Source organism: Cervus elaphus, chromosome 8 (genome assembly GCF_910594005.1).
Source record: "Cervus elaphus chromosome 8, mCerEla1.1, whole genome shotgun sequence".
NCBI lineage: Eukaryota > Metazoa > Chordata > Mammalia > Artiodactyla > Cervidae > Cervus > Cervus elaphus.
This window is the reverse complement of record NC_057822.1, coordinates 49,214,042-49,230,626: the sequence shown is the minus strand read 5'-3', so window position 1 is coordinate 49,230,626 and position 16,585 is coordinate 49,214,042. Positions and strand designations below refer to the sequence as shown.

The following is a 16,585-nucleotide window of genomic DNA, read 5'->3' as shown; positions in this document are numbered from 1 at the left end:
GACAACTAATACCAATTCTACACAAATTCATTTGGAAAACAGAGTAGTTGGAAACACTTCCCACCTCATTTAAGGAAGCCAGTAGTGCTCTGATACCAAAGCCAAAGACATCACAAGATAAGTACAGTAACATACTATTCATTTGTAGACTTGAAAATCCTTAAAATTTTAACAAATGTATAAAAGGGGCTACATAAAAATAAATAATGATGAAGTTAAAAGAAATGCAAGATTTCTTTAACATATACAAAGCAATTAATGTAAAGGAAACAGTGTCAGACTTTATATTTTGGGGCTCCAAAATCACTGCAGATGGTGACGGCAGCCATGAAATTAAAAGACGCTTGCTCCTTGGGAGAAAAGTTATGACCAACCTAGACAGCATATTAAAAAGCAGAGACATTACTCTGCCAACAAAGGTCCATTTAGTCAAAGTCATGGTTTTTCCAGTGGTCATGTATGGATGAAAGATTTGGACCATAACAAAGGCTGAGCACCAAAGAATTGATGCTTTTGAACTGTGGTGTTGGAGAAGACTTTTTTTTTTAAATTTCTTAGACTGTTTATTGTGCATGCTATATTTGTGGGGAATCACAACCTCTGAAGGAGCTCGGAGGTCAACTGCATTCTGAGCCGGCTGCAGTCAGGGTGAGCATGGCACAGTTAAGCAGAAGCTTGCTTCTCTTTATAGGTTGCCATCATCTTCTTGATTTCAGCAGCAGCTTTCCCAGGATCCAGTCCCTTGGGGCAGGTCCGCGTGCAGTTCACGATGGCGTGGCATCGGTACAGAGAGAAGGGGTCCTGCCGCTCGGCCAGGCGCTCCTCGTGAAGTCGTCTCCGGAGTCGACCATCCAGCGACAGGCCTGCATGAGGACGCGGGGCCCAGGCGCTTGTCTCCGCTCCACCGGCAGCTCGGGCGGCTGGTACCGCAGCAGGTGCAGAGAATACACTCAGAGCCCGTCCAATTTCTCATGGTCTTCTATGGGCTGCAAATATTGCTCCTTGCCTCCCTGGGACTCACCCTTCTTCTTTAAGTAAGGCTTGATGGACTTCTACTGAGCATAGAAGTTGCTCAAACCAGGAACAAGATCCTTTATCACATACACATGTGGCAGAGGGTAGATTGTGGAAACTTTGTTGAGGCTGGTGTCGATCCTGCGGGTACACGCCAGAGTATTGCCTCTGTTGATGTTTACGGCACAGGAGCTGCAGAGGCCTTCTCTGCATGATCTTCGGAAAGTCAAGGTAGAATCAATTTCATTCTTAATCTTGATTAAAGCATCCAACACCACAGGACCACAGTTATTCAAATCAATCTCATAAGTCTGCATGTGAGGGGTGTCTCCAGTCTTGTCTGGGTCCCATCGATTGATGGCAAATTTCTTGATTCGTGGTGCTGCGGCTGCAGCTGTCTGGGCCCCACGCAGGCCTCCAGGCGGGCCCCACCGAGGGCTGCGGCCGGGAAGAGAGTGACCGCCGCCACCATCTTGGCTCCTGGAGAAGACTCTTGAGAGTCCCTTGGACTCAAGGAGCTCCAACCAGTCCATCCTAAAGGAGATCAGTCCTGGGTGTTCATTGGAAGGGCTGATGCTGAAGCTGAAACTCCCATACTTTGGCCACCTCATGTGAAGAGCTGACTCCTTGGAAAAGACCCTGATGCTGGGAAGGACTTAAGGCAGGAGGAGAAGGGGACGATAGAGAATGAGATGGTTGGATATCACCGACTCAATGGACATGGGTTTGAGCAAACTCTGAGAGAGTGAAGGACAGGGAAGCCTGGCTTGCTGCAGTGCGTGGGGTCACAGAGTGACTGAACTGAACTGCCATATTTAAAAAATAACAAAAATCAAATGATCATCACAGTGGACATCAAAAAAGCATTTGACAAAAATCCAGCACCCACTCATGACAAAACCTCACAACAAACTACCTTAATCTAATAAAGAATATCTTAAAAATCTACATTTAACATGCTACATAAATGTGAATGACTGAATGCTTTCCCCATAACATTTGAAATTTCACTGTCACAAGTTTTATTGAACAATGTACTGAAAGATCTACCAAGAGCAAAATAGAAAGAGAAAGAAAAGGAAAATATCTACACTGAAAATGAAGAAATAAATCTATATTTGCAGAGAACACAATTCATATGTAGGAAATTCTAAGGAATCTTTTAAAAAGCTGCAGAACTAGTAACTAGTAAGGTCTCATGATACAAAATTAATAAGCAATTTTTCTGTATACTGACAAAGAACAACCAGAAAATGAAATTAAATAACTTCAGTTACGTCAAAAAGATAAGTACTTAAGAATAAGTTTTTTAAAGTCTAAGATTTGTACATTAAAAATATAAGACACTATTGAGAGCAATTAAATAAAATCTAATTTAATAGAGGGAAACAACATGTTCATGGACTGGAAGGCTCAATATTATTGAAATGGCAATTCCCTCAAAATTGATTTATAGATTCAATACAATGTCTACTATATCTCAGTAAGCTTTTCTTTTTTTTATAAAAAAAGGTGACAAGCTGATATTAAAGTGTACATACATGGAAATGCAAAAGGCCTAGAATAGCCAAAACAATTTTGAAAGAGAATTTTGTGGAACTAAACTACCTGATTTCAAAACTTAATATAAAGCCGTAGAGATCAAGACGACATGATAGCAGTGTAAATACAGACAGTTGAAGGGAAATAGAAACCTATATATAGTCAAATGATTTTTGACAAAGGTGCCAAGGTAATTTAATGAAAACTGTCTTTTCAACCAATGGGGCTGAAACATTTGGATATTGATATGCAAAAAAAAATAAATAAATAAAAGAACCTTAACCCTTACCTCACAACATAGACACTTAAATAAAGCATACATATAAATGTGAGAGCCAAAACTAAAACCAGAGTTAACCTAAACCTTCTAAGAAAACATAATATTTACAATCTTGTGATAGGAAAAGGTCCTTAGATATGACTTTAAAAGAATGAACTATTTTCAAAAAATCAATAAATCAAGCTTCAAACTTTAAACTTTTGCTGTTTTTAAAAATTCCATTAGGAAAATTAAAAGATAAGCCATAGACTGGAAGAAAATAGTTTCAAAGGATATATCTGATAAAGAACTTCCATAGAAAATATATAAAAAACTCTTAAAATGCAATAATCAGACAAACAACCCGATTTTTAATAATGGGCAAAAAGTTTAAAATTGAAAAATAAAGGTTTAAATTGACAATTCCCCAAAGAAATTATGTGAATGCCAAACAACTACAAAAGAGATGTCCATCGTTATTGGTCATTAGAGACATACAACTAAAAGCCATAAGATACAAAAGTACATTTACTGGAATGACAAAACAAAAGACGAAGCATGGGCAAAACTGTGGAAAGATTAGATTCATTCTTATGGGAATGTAAAATAGTATGATGATTTGCAAAAGAAAATTTAGAATTGTCTTAATTTAAACATACACCTCCTATCAACACATAACACAGAGTTTCTACAACTAGGTATCTACCCAGAAGTGAAAACATACGTCCATGAAAAGACTTGCATGCAAAACTCATAGCAGTATCATTTATAGTGGCCCCAAACAATAAACAAGATGGGTTTCAAATACATACTATACAATTCCATTTATGTGAAGTTTTAGGAAAGATAAAACTACAGAGATAGAAAGCAGATCAATGATTGCCTGGGGCAACCAGTGGTAGAGAGGATTAATTGAAATGGGCAAAAGGGAATTTATGGATGACAGAAGTATTCTAAAAGTGGATTTTGGTGAAGGTTGTACAACAATAGAAATTTACTAAAATTCATTCAATGTACATTTAATACGGGTGAGTTCAATAGTGTATAAATTATATCTTAATAAATCTGTGATTTTTAAAGCCTATATAGAAGACTATGAAAATATAACATTCAGGGGGAAAAAAAAGGGAAAAGACAAACTGACTGTACAAACACAGACTGCAAAGTAGTAACAAATAAAGCAACACAGGCTTCTCATCGACAATAATACATGCCATCATGTGGATATAGAAAATACTGTTGTGTAAATTAAATTTGCTAACAAGTTAGCAAGTAACTTAAGGATAGTACTTAAGGAGTAAAACTTAAGGATTCTTATCAAAAAAAAGATATATCAGGTGATAGACGTGCTAAATTGACTGTAGAAATTCTTTCACAATGTATATTAAGTCATCACATCATACACTTTAATTTTATTTGTCAATAAAGCTAGGGGAGGCTTCCCTCATAGCTCAGTTGGTAAAGAACCTGTCTGCAATGCAGGAGACCCAGGTTCAATTCCTGGGTTGGGAAGATCCCCTGGAGAAGGAAATGGCAGCCCACTCCAGTACTCTTGCCTGGAGAATCCCATGGACAGAGGAGCCTGGCAGGCTACTGTTCATGGGGTGCAAGAGTCGGACACGACTTAGTGACTAAACCACCACCACCAAATGGGGAAAATGTTAATATGTTTCATTAATATTTTTCAATCTAATGTTTTCCAGATTTGTAGGGGAAAATTACTATTATCCTTTAACTCTGCAGCCAGCTTACTCATCGTTTCAAGAGAAAGGCAAAATTAGTAGAGACCTTTATAAAATGGAAGTCTTAGGTTTACTCTCTACAGATTCTCACTGGAAGAGCTACTAAGGGATGGACTTCAGCAAAAAAGAAAATGAACCTAGAGGTGAGAAGCAGAATGCAAAGACTATTTTCTAAAAAATTAGAAAACATATTAGTGAATCTAAGTAAGTGTTAACTTTAGAAAAAAAAAGAGTATGGGGAATTTAAGGACTTGGTAAAACTAAAATATTTTAGAAATATTGGTATAAATAAAATAAGCAATCACATGAAAAATGAAAGGAAAGTTCAGAGCTAAGCTAAAGCACTCCAAAATCCTTTCATATTATTCAGTGAGAAAATGAATCAAATGCATTTTAAACTTAAGAAAATATAAATTACAATGTGTGTGTGTGCATGTGTGTATGCAGTTGTGCAGTTGTGTCAGAGTCTTGTGACCCCATGGACTGTAGCCTGCCAGGCTTCTCTGTCCATGGGATTATTTCCCAGACAAGTGTACTAGAGTGGGTTGCTGTTTCCTCCTCCAGAGGATCTTCTGGAACTTCAGGGATCAAACCTGCATCTCCTGCATTAGCAGGTGGATTCTTTACCAATGTGCCACTTGGGAAGCCCCCTATAAATCATAACACATGGTTTCAAATGCTAGGGTAACCACTAAAACAATAAAAATATGTTTTATAACTTTTAAGACACTAGGAATAAAGGAAGAAGATGTAAAATTCAATTCAATAGAAATAATAAAAAAGATCAAATAAGGCAACATATAGTAAATAGAAAATACAAAATAAGCTGTTAGAATTAAGCCTACATATGTAGGAATACCAATAACTAATAATGGGATTAAACATGTTACTGAAGTCCAGAAACTCAGACTGAATTGTAATTAGTCCACCTTACCTGCCTCCTGAGAAACCCATAGGAAGGTCAAGAAGCAACAGTTAGAACCGGACACGGAACAACAGACCAGTTCCAAATTGGGAAAGGAGTACATCAAGGCTGTGTATTGTCACCCCACTTATTTAACTTATATGCAGAGTACATCATGTGAAACACCAGGCTGGATGAAACACAAGCTGGAATCAAGATTGCCTGGAGAAATATCAACAACCTCAGATAAGCAGATGACACCACCCTAATGGCAGAAAGCAAAGAGGAACTACAGAATCTCTTGATGAAGATGAAAGAGGAGAGTGATAAAGCTGGCTTAAAACTCAACATTCAAAAAACTAAGATCATGGCATCTGGTCCCATCACTTCATGGCAAAGAGATAGGGGAAAAGGAAACAGTGACAGACTTTATTTTCTTGGGCTCCGAAATGACTGCAGAGGGTGACTGAAGCCATGAAATTAAAAGACACTTGCTCCTTGGAAGAAAAGCTATGACAAACCTAGACAGCATATTAAAAAGCACAGATATCACTTTGCTGACAAAGGACTGTCTAAAAGCTATGGTTTTTCCATAGTCATGTACAGATTTGACATCTGGACCCTAAAGAAGGCTGAGCACTGAAGAATAGATGCTTTCGAACTGTGGTGTTGGAAAAGACTCTTGAGTCCCTTGGACAGCAAGGAGATCCAACCAGCCAATCCTAAAGGAAATCAATCCTGAATATTCATTGGAAGGACTGATGCTGAAGCTTTGATACTTTGGCCACCTGATGCAAAGAACTGACTCATTGGAAAAGACCCTGATGCTGGGAGAGATTGAGGGCAGTCAAGAGGGCAACAGAGGATGAGATGGTTGGATGTCATTACTTACTCAAAGGACATGAGTTTTATGATTAAAAAGAAACTTCTGTTTCTTAAAACTCAGCAGAAAAGATAATCTGAAAAATCTCCCCATACAATTCTATAAATACTGAATAATATGTCACAAAGTTCCTTTGAATGCATAGCCAAGTTCTCAAGGAAAAAGGAAATACTCAGGAGGAAAAACCCACTCCAGTACTCTTTCCTGGAGAATCCCATGGACAGAGGAGCCTGGTAGGCTACAGTCCATGGGGTCACTAAGAGTCGGACACGACTGAGGGATTTCACTTTCACTTTTCACTTTCATGCACTGGAGAAGGAAATGGCAACCCACTCCAGTATTCTTGCCTGGAGAATCCCAGGGACAGAGGAGCCTGTTGGGCTGCCGTCTATGGGGTCACACAGAGTTGGACGTGACTGACGTGACTTAGCAGCAGCAGGAGGAGGAGGAAAAAGATGGAATGATAAGGCAGAGAACACCCAAGCCCTGTGGTTATGGCTGCCCTTGTGGGGTAGAGCCTTGAACTTTAATGTATATGTGGGTCAGGAGATGATTTTGTAGGCGAGAGTTAAATGGCAAATTCAAACTCACAACTCTGTATAAAGCTAAAACCCCAAATGGGCTCTATCTTCAACCAGGGGAGGACCAAAAATGACAGACACAGGAACATAGTTTCAAAAAGACCATCTGTTTTGACCAGGACACTGGGAAGTGAAAGAGTCACTTCTAAGAATTTGTAACCAGAGGCCCACCCATCCATGGCTTGAAGGGTTGATTTTACAGTTTGTGTGGTCTGAGAGAGCTCACCTGAAAATAAGTGGTATAAGTGGGCCAAGCTGGTAATGCCCAGTGGGGCCTGGCAAAAGCCAACTCCTAGCCACTCCACAGAGGCTCCTGCTCCGGGCCCCTAACTGCACAGGGGCCCACACAACTGCCTTCCCTTTGTAGCATACAGTGACCACTGCCCTCCCCTCAGGATGCTTATCCAGCCAGTAAGACGGCACATGGGGACAGGAAAACGGGGCTCTCCTGTGAGTGACTCAATGTAATGTGTCACTAAACTCTGTTCACAAATGGCAACGTGTGCACCTTGAAAGTCATACTGAAAGAAAGGGGCTACTGAAGAACTAGCACCAAGCAATGAAAAAAAAAACAACAGGCAGAGAGGAACTGGTAACTTGCATCTGCACTGCACTCCGTAAACAGATCTGCACTTCAGACTGGGCAAGCCCGGCCCCAACCATGCCGCTGATCATTTCACCCCAGTTCCTGCCTTCTCTGCACAAAAAGATCTACAACTACAGGGAACTCACCACACCACCTGAAGAGAGAAGATGGGGAAAAAACTGCCCCAAATCTTCCACCAACCACCATACCTACACCCAGAGAGCCCATTCTCTCAACCAATATCAAGTATTAATATTGACCCCTGATGGAAGAAATTTTCACATATTGAGGTTCAGGTAAGTCATTCTGGCTTATACATGATTTGGCCTGAACTTCATGCTAACTCGAACAGCCTGTCTTACGACCTATCAAACATGCCTTGTACATCTGTTTTAACCATTAAAGAGAAGACTGAATTTCATTAAAGAGAAGAGTGAATTTAAAAATCTAAATGGAGTAACTGTGTTTCAGGCATTTAAAACTAAGCCAGCTGGCTGTGGTTTCAGACATATTCCCGCATAACTGAGGACCTGTATTTTCCGAACTGTTACCAACCTCAAGGGTACCACCAGTTATGCTCAAAATAATATCTGCTAGCAGCTGTCAGCTACAATTCCTTGTAACTATGTAACTATTCTGTACCCCAACCAATCCTTACTGAACAAGCATCCTTCCTTTTTGCCAGTTCCAAATATAATTCTTCATTTTTGCCTTTTTAAGCCTCCTCCATTTTGTAGTCTAGAAGACTATGAATTCAAATGCATATTGAACCTATATCTCCCAGACTATAGTCCTAAATTTTGCTTGAGTAAAACTCTCTTCTATCCCTATTACAGAATTTAACTTATCATTCTCATCAGCATACCTTTTCAGATCATGATATTTAAAAATGGGACACCTTAATAGAGTTAAGCTCAATCTTTCATTATTTATAACCTAACCTCATTCCAACAAGGCTTTCAGGAATCCTTAGAGATGCACAGAATTCTTAAAATTAGATTAAAGAGTTTCCGAGGACTCTAACTAGGGTAACACACACTGGTTAATTCACAGAACTTACATGATGACATTAACAAGAGTGCTTCTGAAGTTCTCTCGTTCTTTATGTGGAGATTTGCTCTTTCCTCTGGAAGTAGATGGTCCAGCATGACTATCATCAATCTGGTCAAGTAACTTGCCCTTTTTCCCAAAGCGTTCCTTGTATTCAGCTTGAATATTTTTTTTTTAAAAAAGGTGTAAATTAGTCATCCATTAGTAAGCCAAAACATTTAAGTGGTTAAAATAAAACACTGAACCATCTTTTAATGAAAAAATGACATTCTTTAAGTTCTTAAGTAACCACATTTCCTTTCTTGAAGTTAAACTAATCTCATTTGATGTCATCATAATAGAAACCTTTATTTCAAGAATATTCAACTAATTTTATATTTTGATAAATGCAAATAAACTCAAATTTTCAACTATTTTGCATAGAACCTTCTTAAAATTAAAATTATTATAAACACAGAATGTAAAACTATTTCAGCAATAAAGAACTATGAGGAAAAAGTGTTAACATTTAATGTTATCAATCTAATAAGTCATAAAAATATTAATATGACTAATTTAGAAGTAATGTTTACAACCTATTACAATCTCCCTTAGAAAAAACAATAGTCTTTGACACAGAGGCAAATTCTGAAAACAGTTAATCAAAGTTTTATTATAAACATTGCAATTCCTAAACTATCAGCTTTTATAGCATTTGCAACAGTCTGAAACAATGAAGAAGTGAAATCAAGTATCTTCTGAGGAAATACTTTTGGGGTAAATTTTTCCACTTGATATAAACATAATTATAACTTTACAGTTTCACTGCTTTAACTACATGTTGTGATTTTTTTTTCCCTCCAGGAAATTTCCTTAAATAAAGACAGAATATTAGAGTTCTTACCATATGACTGTTCATTTTTAACACTAAACTGCTCTGGAACATCTTCATCCTGCTTTATATTCAAATGGAACGATGGAGCCGCCTGCTGCCACTGGGGCTTTGTACTCACCTGAAATATGAAATTTTAGATAGCATCAACAAAACAAGAATAGAAAGAAGGTGTCTTTTCATGAAATGCATAAGAATGTATAAACACAGACATTTTCTCAAATGAATTAGGACATCTTATATTCTTTGAAGCCAAAGTTGGAGAAACTCTATACAATCAACATAAACAAGACTGGGAGCTGACTGTGGCTCAGATCATGAACTCCTTATTGCCAAATTCAGACTTAAGCTGAAGAAAGTAGGGAAAACCTCTAGACCATTCAGGTATGACCTAAATCAAATCCCTTACGATTATACAGTGGAAGTGACAAATAGATTCAAGAGATCAGATCTGATAGAGTCCCTGAAGAACTATGGATGGAGGTTCATGGCGTTGTACAGGAGGCAGGGATCAAGACCATCCCCAAGAAAAAGAAATGCAAAAAAGACAAATGGTTGTCTGAGGAGGACTTACAAATAGCTATGAAAAGAAGAGAAGTGAAAGGCAAAGGAGAAAAGGAAAGATATAAGCATCTAAATGCAGAGTTCCAAAGAATAGCAAGGAGAGATAAGAAAGCCTTCTTCGGTGATCAATGCAAAGAAATAGAGGAAAATAATACAATGGGAAAGACTAGAGATCTCTTCAAGAAAATTAGAGATACCAAGGGAACATTTCATGCAAAGATGGGCACAATAAAGGACAGAAATGATATGGGCCTAACAGAAGCAGAAGATATTAAGAAGAGGTGGCAAGACTATACAAAAGAACTATACAAAAAAAATCTTCATGACCCAGATAATCACGATGGTGTGATCACTCACCTAGAGTCAGACATCCTGGAATGCAAAGTCTAGTGGGCCTTAGGAAGCATCACTACGAACAAAGCTAGTAGAGGTGATGGAATTCCAGTTAAGCTATTTCAAATCCTAAAAGATGATGCTGTGAAACTGCTACACTCAATATGCCAGCAAATTTGGAAAACTCAGCAGTAGCCACAGGACTGGAAAAGGTCAGTTTTCATTCCAATCCCAAAGAAAGGCAATGACAAAGAATGCTCAAACTACCACACAATTGCACTCATCTCACACACTAGTAAAGTAATGCTCAAAATTATTTAACCCAGGCTTCAACAGTATGCAAACTGTGAACTTCCAGATGTTCAAGCTGGATTTAGAAATGGCAGAGGAACCAGAGATCAAATTGCCAACATCCATTGGATCATCAAAAAAGCAAGAGAGTTCCAGAAAAACATCTATTTCTGCTTTATTGACTATGCCAAAGCCTTTGACTGTGTGGATCACAACAAACTGTGGAAAATTCTTCAAGAGATGTGAATACCAGACCACCTGACCTGCCTCCTGAGAAATCTGTATGCAGGTCAGGAAGCAACAGTTAGAACTATACATGGAACAACAGACTGTTTCCAAAACGGGAAAGAAGTATGTCAAGGCTGTATACTGTCACCCTGCTTATTTAACTTATATGCAGAGTACATCATGAGAAATGCTGGAATCAAGACTGCCGGAAGAAATACCAATAACCTCAGATATGCAGATGATACCAACCTTATGGCAGAAAGTGAAGAAGAACTAAAGAGCCTCTTGATGCAAGTGAAAGAGGAGAGTGAAAAAGTTGGCTTAAAACTCAACATTCAGAAAATGAAGATCCTGGCATCTGGTCCCATCACTTCATGGCAAATAGATGGGGAAACAGTGGAAACAGTGACAGACTTTATTTTGGGGGGCTCCAAAATCACTGCAGATGGTGACTGTAGCCATGAAATTAAAATATGCTTGCTCCTTGGACAAAAAGTTATGACCAACCTAGATAGCATATTAGAAAGCTGAGACATTACTTTGTCAACAAAGGTCTGTCTAGTCAGAGCTATGGTTTTCCAGTAGTCATGTATGGATGTGAGATTTGGACTATAAAGAAAGCTAAGGACTGAAGAATTGATGCTTTTGAACTGTGGTGTTGGAGAAGACTCTTGAGAGTCCCTTGGACTACAAGGAGATCCAACCAGTCCATCCTAAAGGAAATTGGTCCTGAATATTCATTGGAAGGACTGATGCTGAAGCTGAAAACTCCTATACTTTGGCTACCTGATGCAAAGAACTGACTCATTTGAAAAGACCCTGATGCTGGGAAAGATTGAAGGTGGGAGGAGAAGGGGACAACAGAGGAGGATGAGATGGTTGGATGGCATCACCGATTTAATGAACATGAGCTTGAGTAAACTCCAGGAATTGGTGATGGATGGAGAGGCCTGGCGTATTGCAGTCCACGGGGTTGCAAAGTCGGACACAACTGAGTGACTGAACTGAACTGAAAGAAGGCATACACACCCAACAGCAAATCACATTAAAGCCTGTGAATGGCATGGTGTGTGACATTTGGAATACATTAGCAAGTGCTCTGCTGTTAGTTTGATGTGGTGCCTGTTACCTAACTCAGGTGTTCATTCTGCAGAGTTTACTCAGCCTCAGACATTGGCAAGTGATTTTTCAGCCTTCCATCTTGCTGAACCCCAATACTAATGAGTTCCAATCCAACTCCAGAGGATCTTCCTATTCTTATGATGTTAGCAGCTCTAGATTACCCTGGCAACTCACACGTTCATTCTATCATTTAAGGCAGGGGTCATAAATTCTTATACCCATACAATTCTGGCAAGTATCATAAAAGAGGGAGTAAAGCTAGTGATGATAGCTAATCGGCACCCAGCTTCAGTGCTAGGAGACATCACAGGGCCTTGGGGACAGTGTCCTAGGGAGAAAACCTCTGTCTTCAAAAAATGCAGCAGTTAATTAGCTCAAGCCAGCTACTACGATGCCAGAATACAGACCCACTACTGCTAGAACCTACGGCTCTTCAAGAAACCCAGATGGGCAGCCTTTAAAGTAAAATGTACTTATTTTTAAGCATTGACAATTGAATCTGTGTCTTCCTTTCATATCTAGAACTTGGTAGCCCATGCTTGCACTGGCTTTTAGTTTTACTCTTTCCAATCCTTTATTGCTACTTTTAAATAAACTACCTGCACACAAATCCTTTTTTCAAGCTCTTCTTTCACAGGAAAGTAAGCTAAGACAGTAAGTCAATGTTTTTCCATCCTTTCATCTGCCTTGCCAATCTTCCACTGTGATCTTGCTCCATGAAGGATTTCAGGTGAGTGAGATGTTCACAAAGGTTTAGAATCAGGTCCCCAGCTCAAAGAGGATCGGAGCCCCCAGCATGGGTTACCCTTAATTTCAACAACAAGGATCAGCACCAGAAACAAAGGCCTGTAATGAAAATCACTCTATGTTTTAACTACTGGGAAAATTTTATCCAAGAACAAATTTTAATATTCTAATAAAAGTTGCTTAGTCATTTGTCAGTGGATTTTTTTAAATCTCTTAAAAATACGATCTCCCCTAAAACACATGAAACTCAAAGAATGCTAAAAAATGCAAGATATGGCCAAATAAGAACATAAAACCAGGTTTAAATTAGCCAACAAAAACATTTCAGACTAGTATGTGCCAATGACAAGATTAGTATTCAACGCAGCCACTGACTAGTAAGTCAGAAAACTTGAGTTTACATCTCTAAACCTGTATACTAACAAGATGCAACAAACTGAGGGTAATTTTGTTTCAAAATTTATCAAATTTTAAACATATGTCTGTTTCATTTCAAGTCCTGTCTTTTAAGCTAGAAAATTTAAGATAGATTTTGTAGAACCACAGAAAAGATACATCTCACTTCTATGGAACTTGGCAGCATAATCTGGCAATATTAAAAAAATTTTCAGTTAAAATGTATAGTTTGAAATGTTCATTTCCTTTATCTATGAATAGTAAGCCAAGTTTTACAAGTGAAAAAGGTCCTCCATCTTAAATTATCAGGAATCTTTCTGTATAAAGCAACACAAATTCAATTTTATAGTTTGTTCTCAGCTTTTAAAATATCTTTCAAAAAACAATCCTTTGGGTGAAACTTGAGAGTATTATACTAAGTGAAATATGCCAGACATCAAAAGATAAATACTGTATGACTCCACTTACATGAGGTACCTAGAGTAGGAAAATACATAGAGACAGAAAGAATGCTGGTTGCTGTGGGCCGAGGAGAGGGGGTACAGAGAGGCAGTGTCTGGTGGGTGTGGAGTTTCAGTCTGGCAATATAAAGAGTTCTGAAGATGAAGGGTGGTGATGGCTGTACAACAATATGAATGTGCTTAATATTAATGAACTATAAATTAAAAACAGTTTAAACAATTGTATGTTATGTATATTTTATCACAATTAAAAAAAAAAAAAAACATTATTTGTACTGAAGCTCCACTTAAGCTCAACTTCCAGGAGTTACAAGAGCACACTAAATGTCATTAAATTCAATATAACTACTAAATGGAAAAATTTATTACAGTCAAGTATATCTTTCCCAGTACCTGTCAACTGAAAATGTTTGTTAACTGCCTCTTCCATAGAACAATGACAATTTATAGTCATAATGATAATTTTTCAAAAGATGGCAAATTTCAGTGTCGGAAGAATGCATCTCAAAAATCATTAACCCTTCTAAATACTTTCAAACTCAGAAACTGAGGCTCAGAGATTTAAGTGACTCCCTTAGATGGCAGAGCCATTAGTGAGAAGACGTAATCCCCAGCTTCACTCCCTAATTCCAGCACTGAAATATTTTCTGCTAGACCATCCTGGAAACACTTCTATCCAGAATATTCAAATATTCAGTAGAGAATAGTAGGAAATTATAGTTTACATTTATTAAGATAGTCATTTTTCCTTTTATGTGCATCTCAGAATTTCTCAATCAGAACATACTCAAATTGAGCACAAAATTCAAAATCATAAGTTCAGTTACCTATTTACAAGTTTGAAAACTAATAAACATTTTTAAAAGGGCTAAAACCCAATGGGAGTATACACGTAAATTACCGTAGCCAATTGTGGTAAAATTCTTCCTGGTGTCTTAGGTTTTTCTTTGCTGGCTGATTTATCCTACATGCAAAAAAAAAAGTTTACTCTGTTAGAGCTAAAACTTATTCTCACAATCAAATATTAGAGTAAAACACTTAGTATCCAAAATATTCATTCAAAGGCATACTCTACCATTTTTTTTTAATTCTCAATGTTTGTCTTGGAATATGGTAAGGCAAGAAAGGAAAGCAGTATCCAACAATACCTGTCAGAAAGCTTTAAAAATGTGCAAAGCCTCTTGTCCATTACATCATCTCCTTGGAATTTATCTGGATCTAGTTAGTGTCCAGGGCTTACTCTGCTCCATCCCCCTTCTCTATCACTAAAATACCATTTTTGTCCTCTGATAACCAGAATGCTCCACTTACTAAGCTGACAGTGTATTCACGTTAACGCATCCTCAAGTTACTGGAAGTAACATGTACTTTTTAGCAGCAACTTTCAGGGAAAAGTGCTGATACTTTGAAGAGAGTATGATTCCATGGTAGGAATTTCACTTAGGTAAGAGAAGACACTGTTGAGAATCATACTTCCATCCATAAAGCAGATAATATAACTTGTGCTAATTCATGTTGATGTATGGCAGAAACCAATACAATATTGTAGAGCAATTATCCTTCAACTGAAAATAAATAAATGTAAAAATACATATATAAGTTATGCTTTTTGCCAATGGTCATCTTATTGCCTCTCAGCTCCAAATCTACCCTTTTTGCCCTCCTTTGTGATTCTTGAACAGGACTCTAAACATCTGTCTTTTGCCAACCAGAATAAAGGGTATCAAAACATCTCTGTGAGGGGAGGGGACCCTCTTTCTGGTTCTAGGGTTTTTCTCATTGTTTCCATGGTATGGCTGCCAGTTAGCATCTTTGCCCATGGGTACTTTCCCAGCCTGTGGCGTGTGGCTGACCCAGTGGCAGACCCCCTCCAGCAGGGTGGCAGGTTTGCATGGGCATCCCTAAGGGCAGCTTTCCAGAAAGTTTCCCTTACATCGCAGAGGGAGATTTCCTTTCAAATTCTTCCACATGCAAGCACATGGTTTTCTTACCTCCCAGCCTAAGTCTGCAAAACTTCAGCAAATGCCTTTGGCACCCAGGTGGCCCAGAGCCATTTCCTCTCCAAGAGACCTTAATGCAGGCTTTGGAGAAGGAATGTATCTTCCAAGTCTCTTCCCTGAATCAATCTCCCATAGTCCCAAAAGGAACGGCTTTATGTCTGCTATTTCTGTTTTCAGCTACAGCATCCATTAGCCACCTGGAGCCATTGACCACTTGAAATGTGGCTCATATGAAGTGAGATGTGTTTAACAGTAAAATACATAGATTTTTGAAGACACAGTACAAAGTACAAAAAGAAATTTAAATTATCTTGTCAATCTTTATATTGATGAGAATATCTTTTATATTGATCACACCGTGTGCTATGTATTAAGAAGTTTACAAGAACTACCTCCTTCAGTTCTCTTTACAGCTCTGTGAGGTAAGTAGTGCACCACTTTTGTGAGTATTGTATACATGAGGACTTTTTAAAAAACTATTTCTTTTTCTGCATTGGGTATTTGCTGCATCATGCGGGATCTTTCATTGTGGTGCATGGATTCTCTAGTCATGGCACAGTGGCTTAGTTGCTCTGGGGAATGTGGGGTCTTAGTTCCTGACCAGGGATTGAGCCCACATCCCCTGCACTGCAAGGCAGATTCTTAACCACTGGACCACCAGGGAAGTCTCCATTGAGGTCTTCTTCAATGAGGTAGTCTCTGCCTCCACACAGTACACAGTTCAGTAAGTATTAAAAATTATATGCTTTCATGCAGGATAGGAGATGGTGTGGAACACAGTACTCAAAGAAACTTCCAAAATGAGAAAGGATGGAAACTTAGCCTTGAGTCTCAACTGCATCTCCCAGAGTAGCAGCAACAAGCTTCCTAAAGACAGAGGAAGTAGCACCAATGATGACCTGGGAGGGGATACTGGGGTTGGTGGTGAAGTAGAAGGTATGACAATTCTCTTATTTAGACAAAGATTTACTGAATCCCTACCACATGTAGAGCTCTCTTTAAGGCACTGGA

General features: G+C 38.5%; 1 protein-coding gene across 1 annotated transcript in view; it reads right to left on the bottom strand.

Annotated features, from left to right (window-relative positions):
* The window catches only part of DNAH7 (dynein axonemal heavy chain 7), a 253,080-nt gene that overhangs the window by 217,924 nt on the left and 18,571 nt on the right, over positions 1 to 16,585 (bottom strand). Inside the window, exons 3-5 of the mRNA XM_043910523.1 lie at positions 14,476 to 14,538; positions 9,445 to 9,553; positions 8,572 to 8,719 (exon numbers count right to left, since the gene is read on the bottom strand). Coding sequence (XP_043766458.1) covers positions 8,572 to 8,719; positions 9,445 to 9,553; positions 14,476 to 14,538 — 320 coding nt within the window. The remainder of the gene's footprint in view (positions 1 to 8,571; positions 8,720 to 9,444; positions 9,554 to 14,475; positions 14,539 to 16,585) is intronic.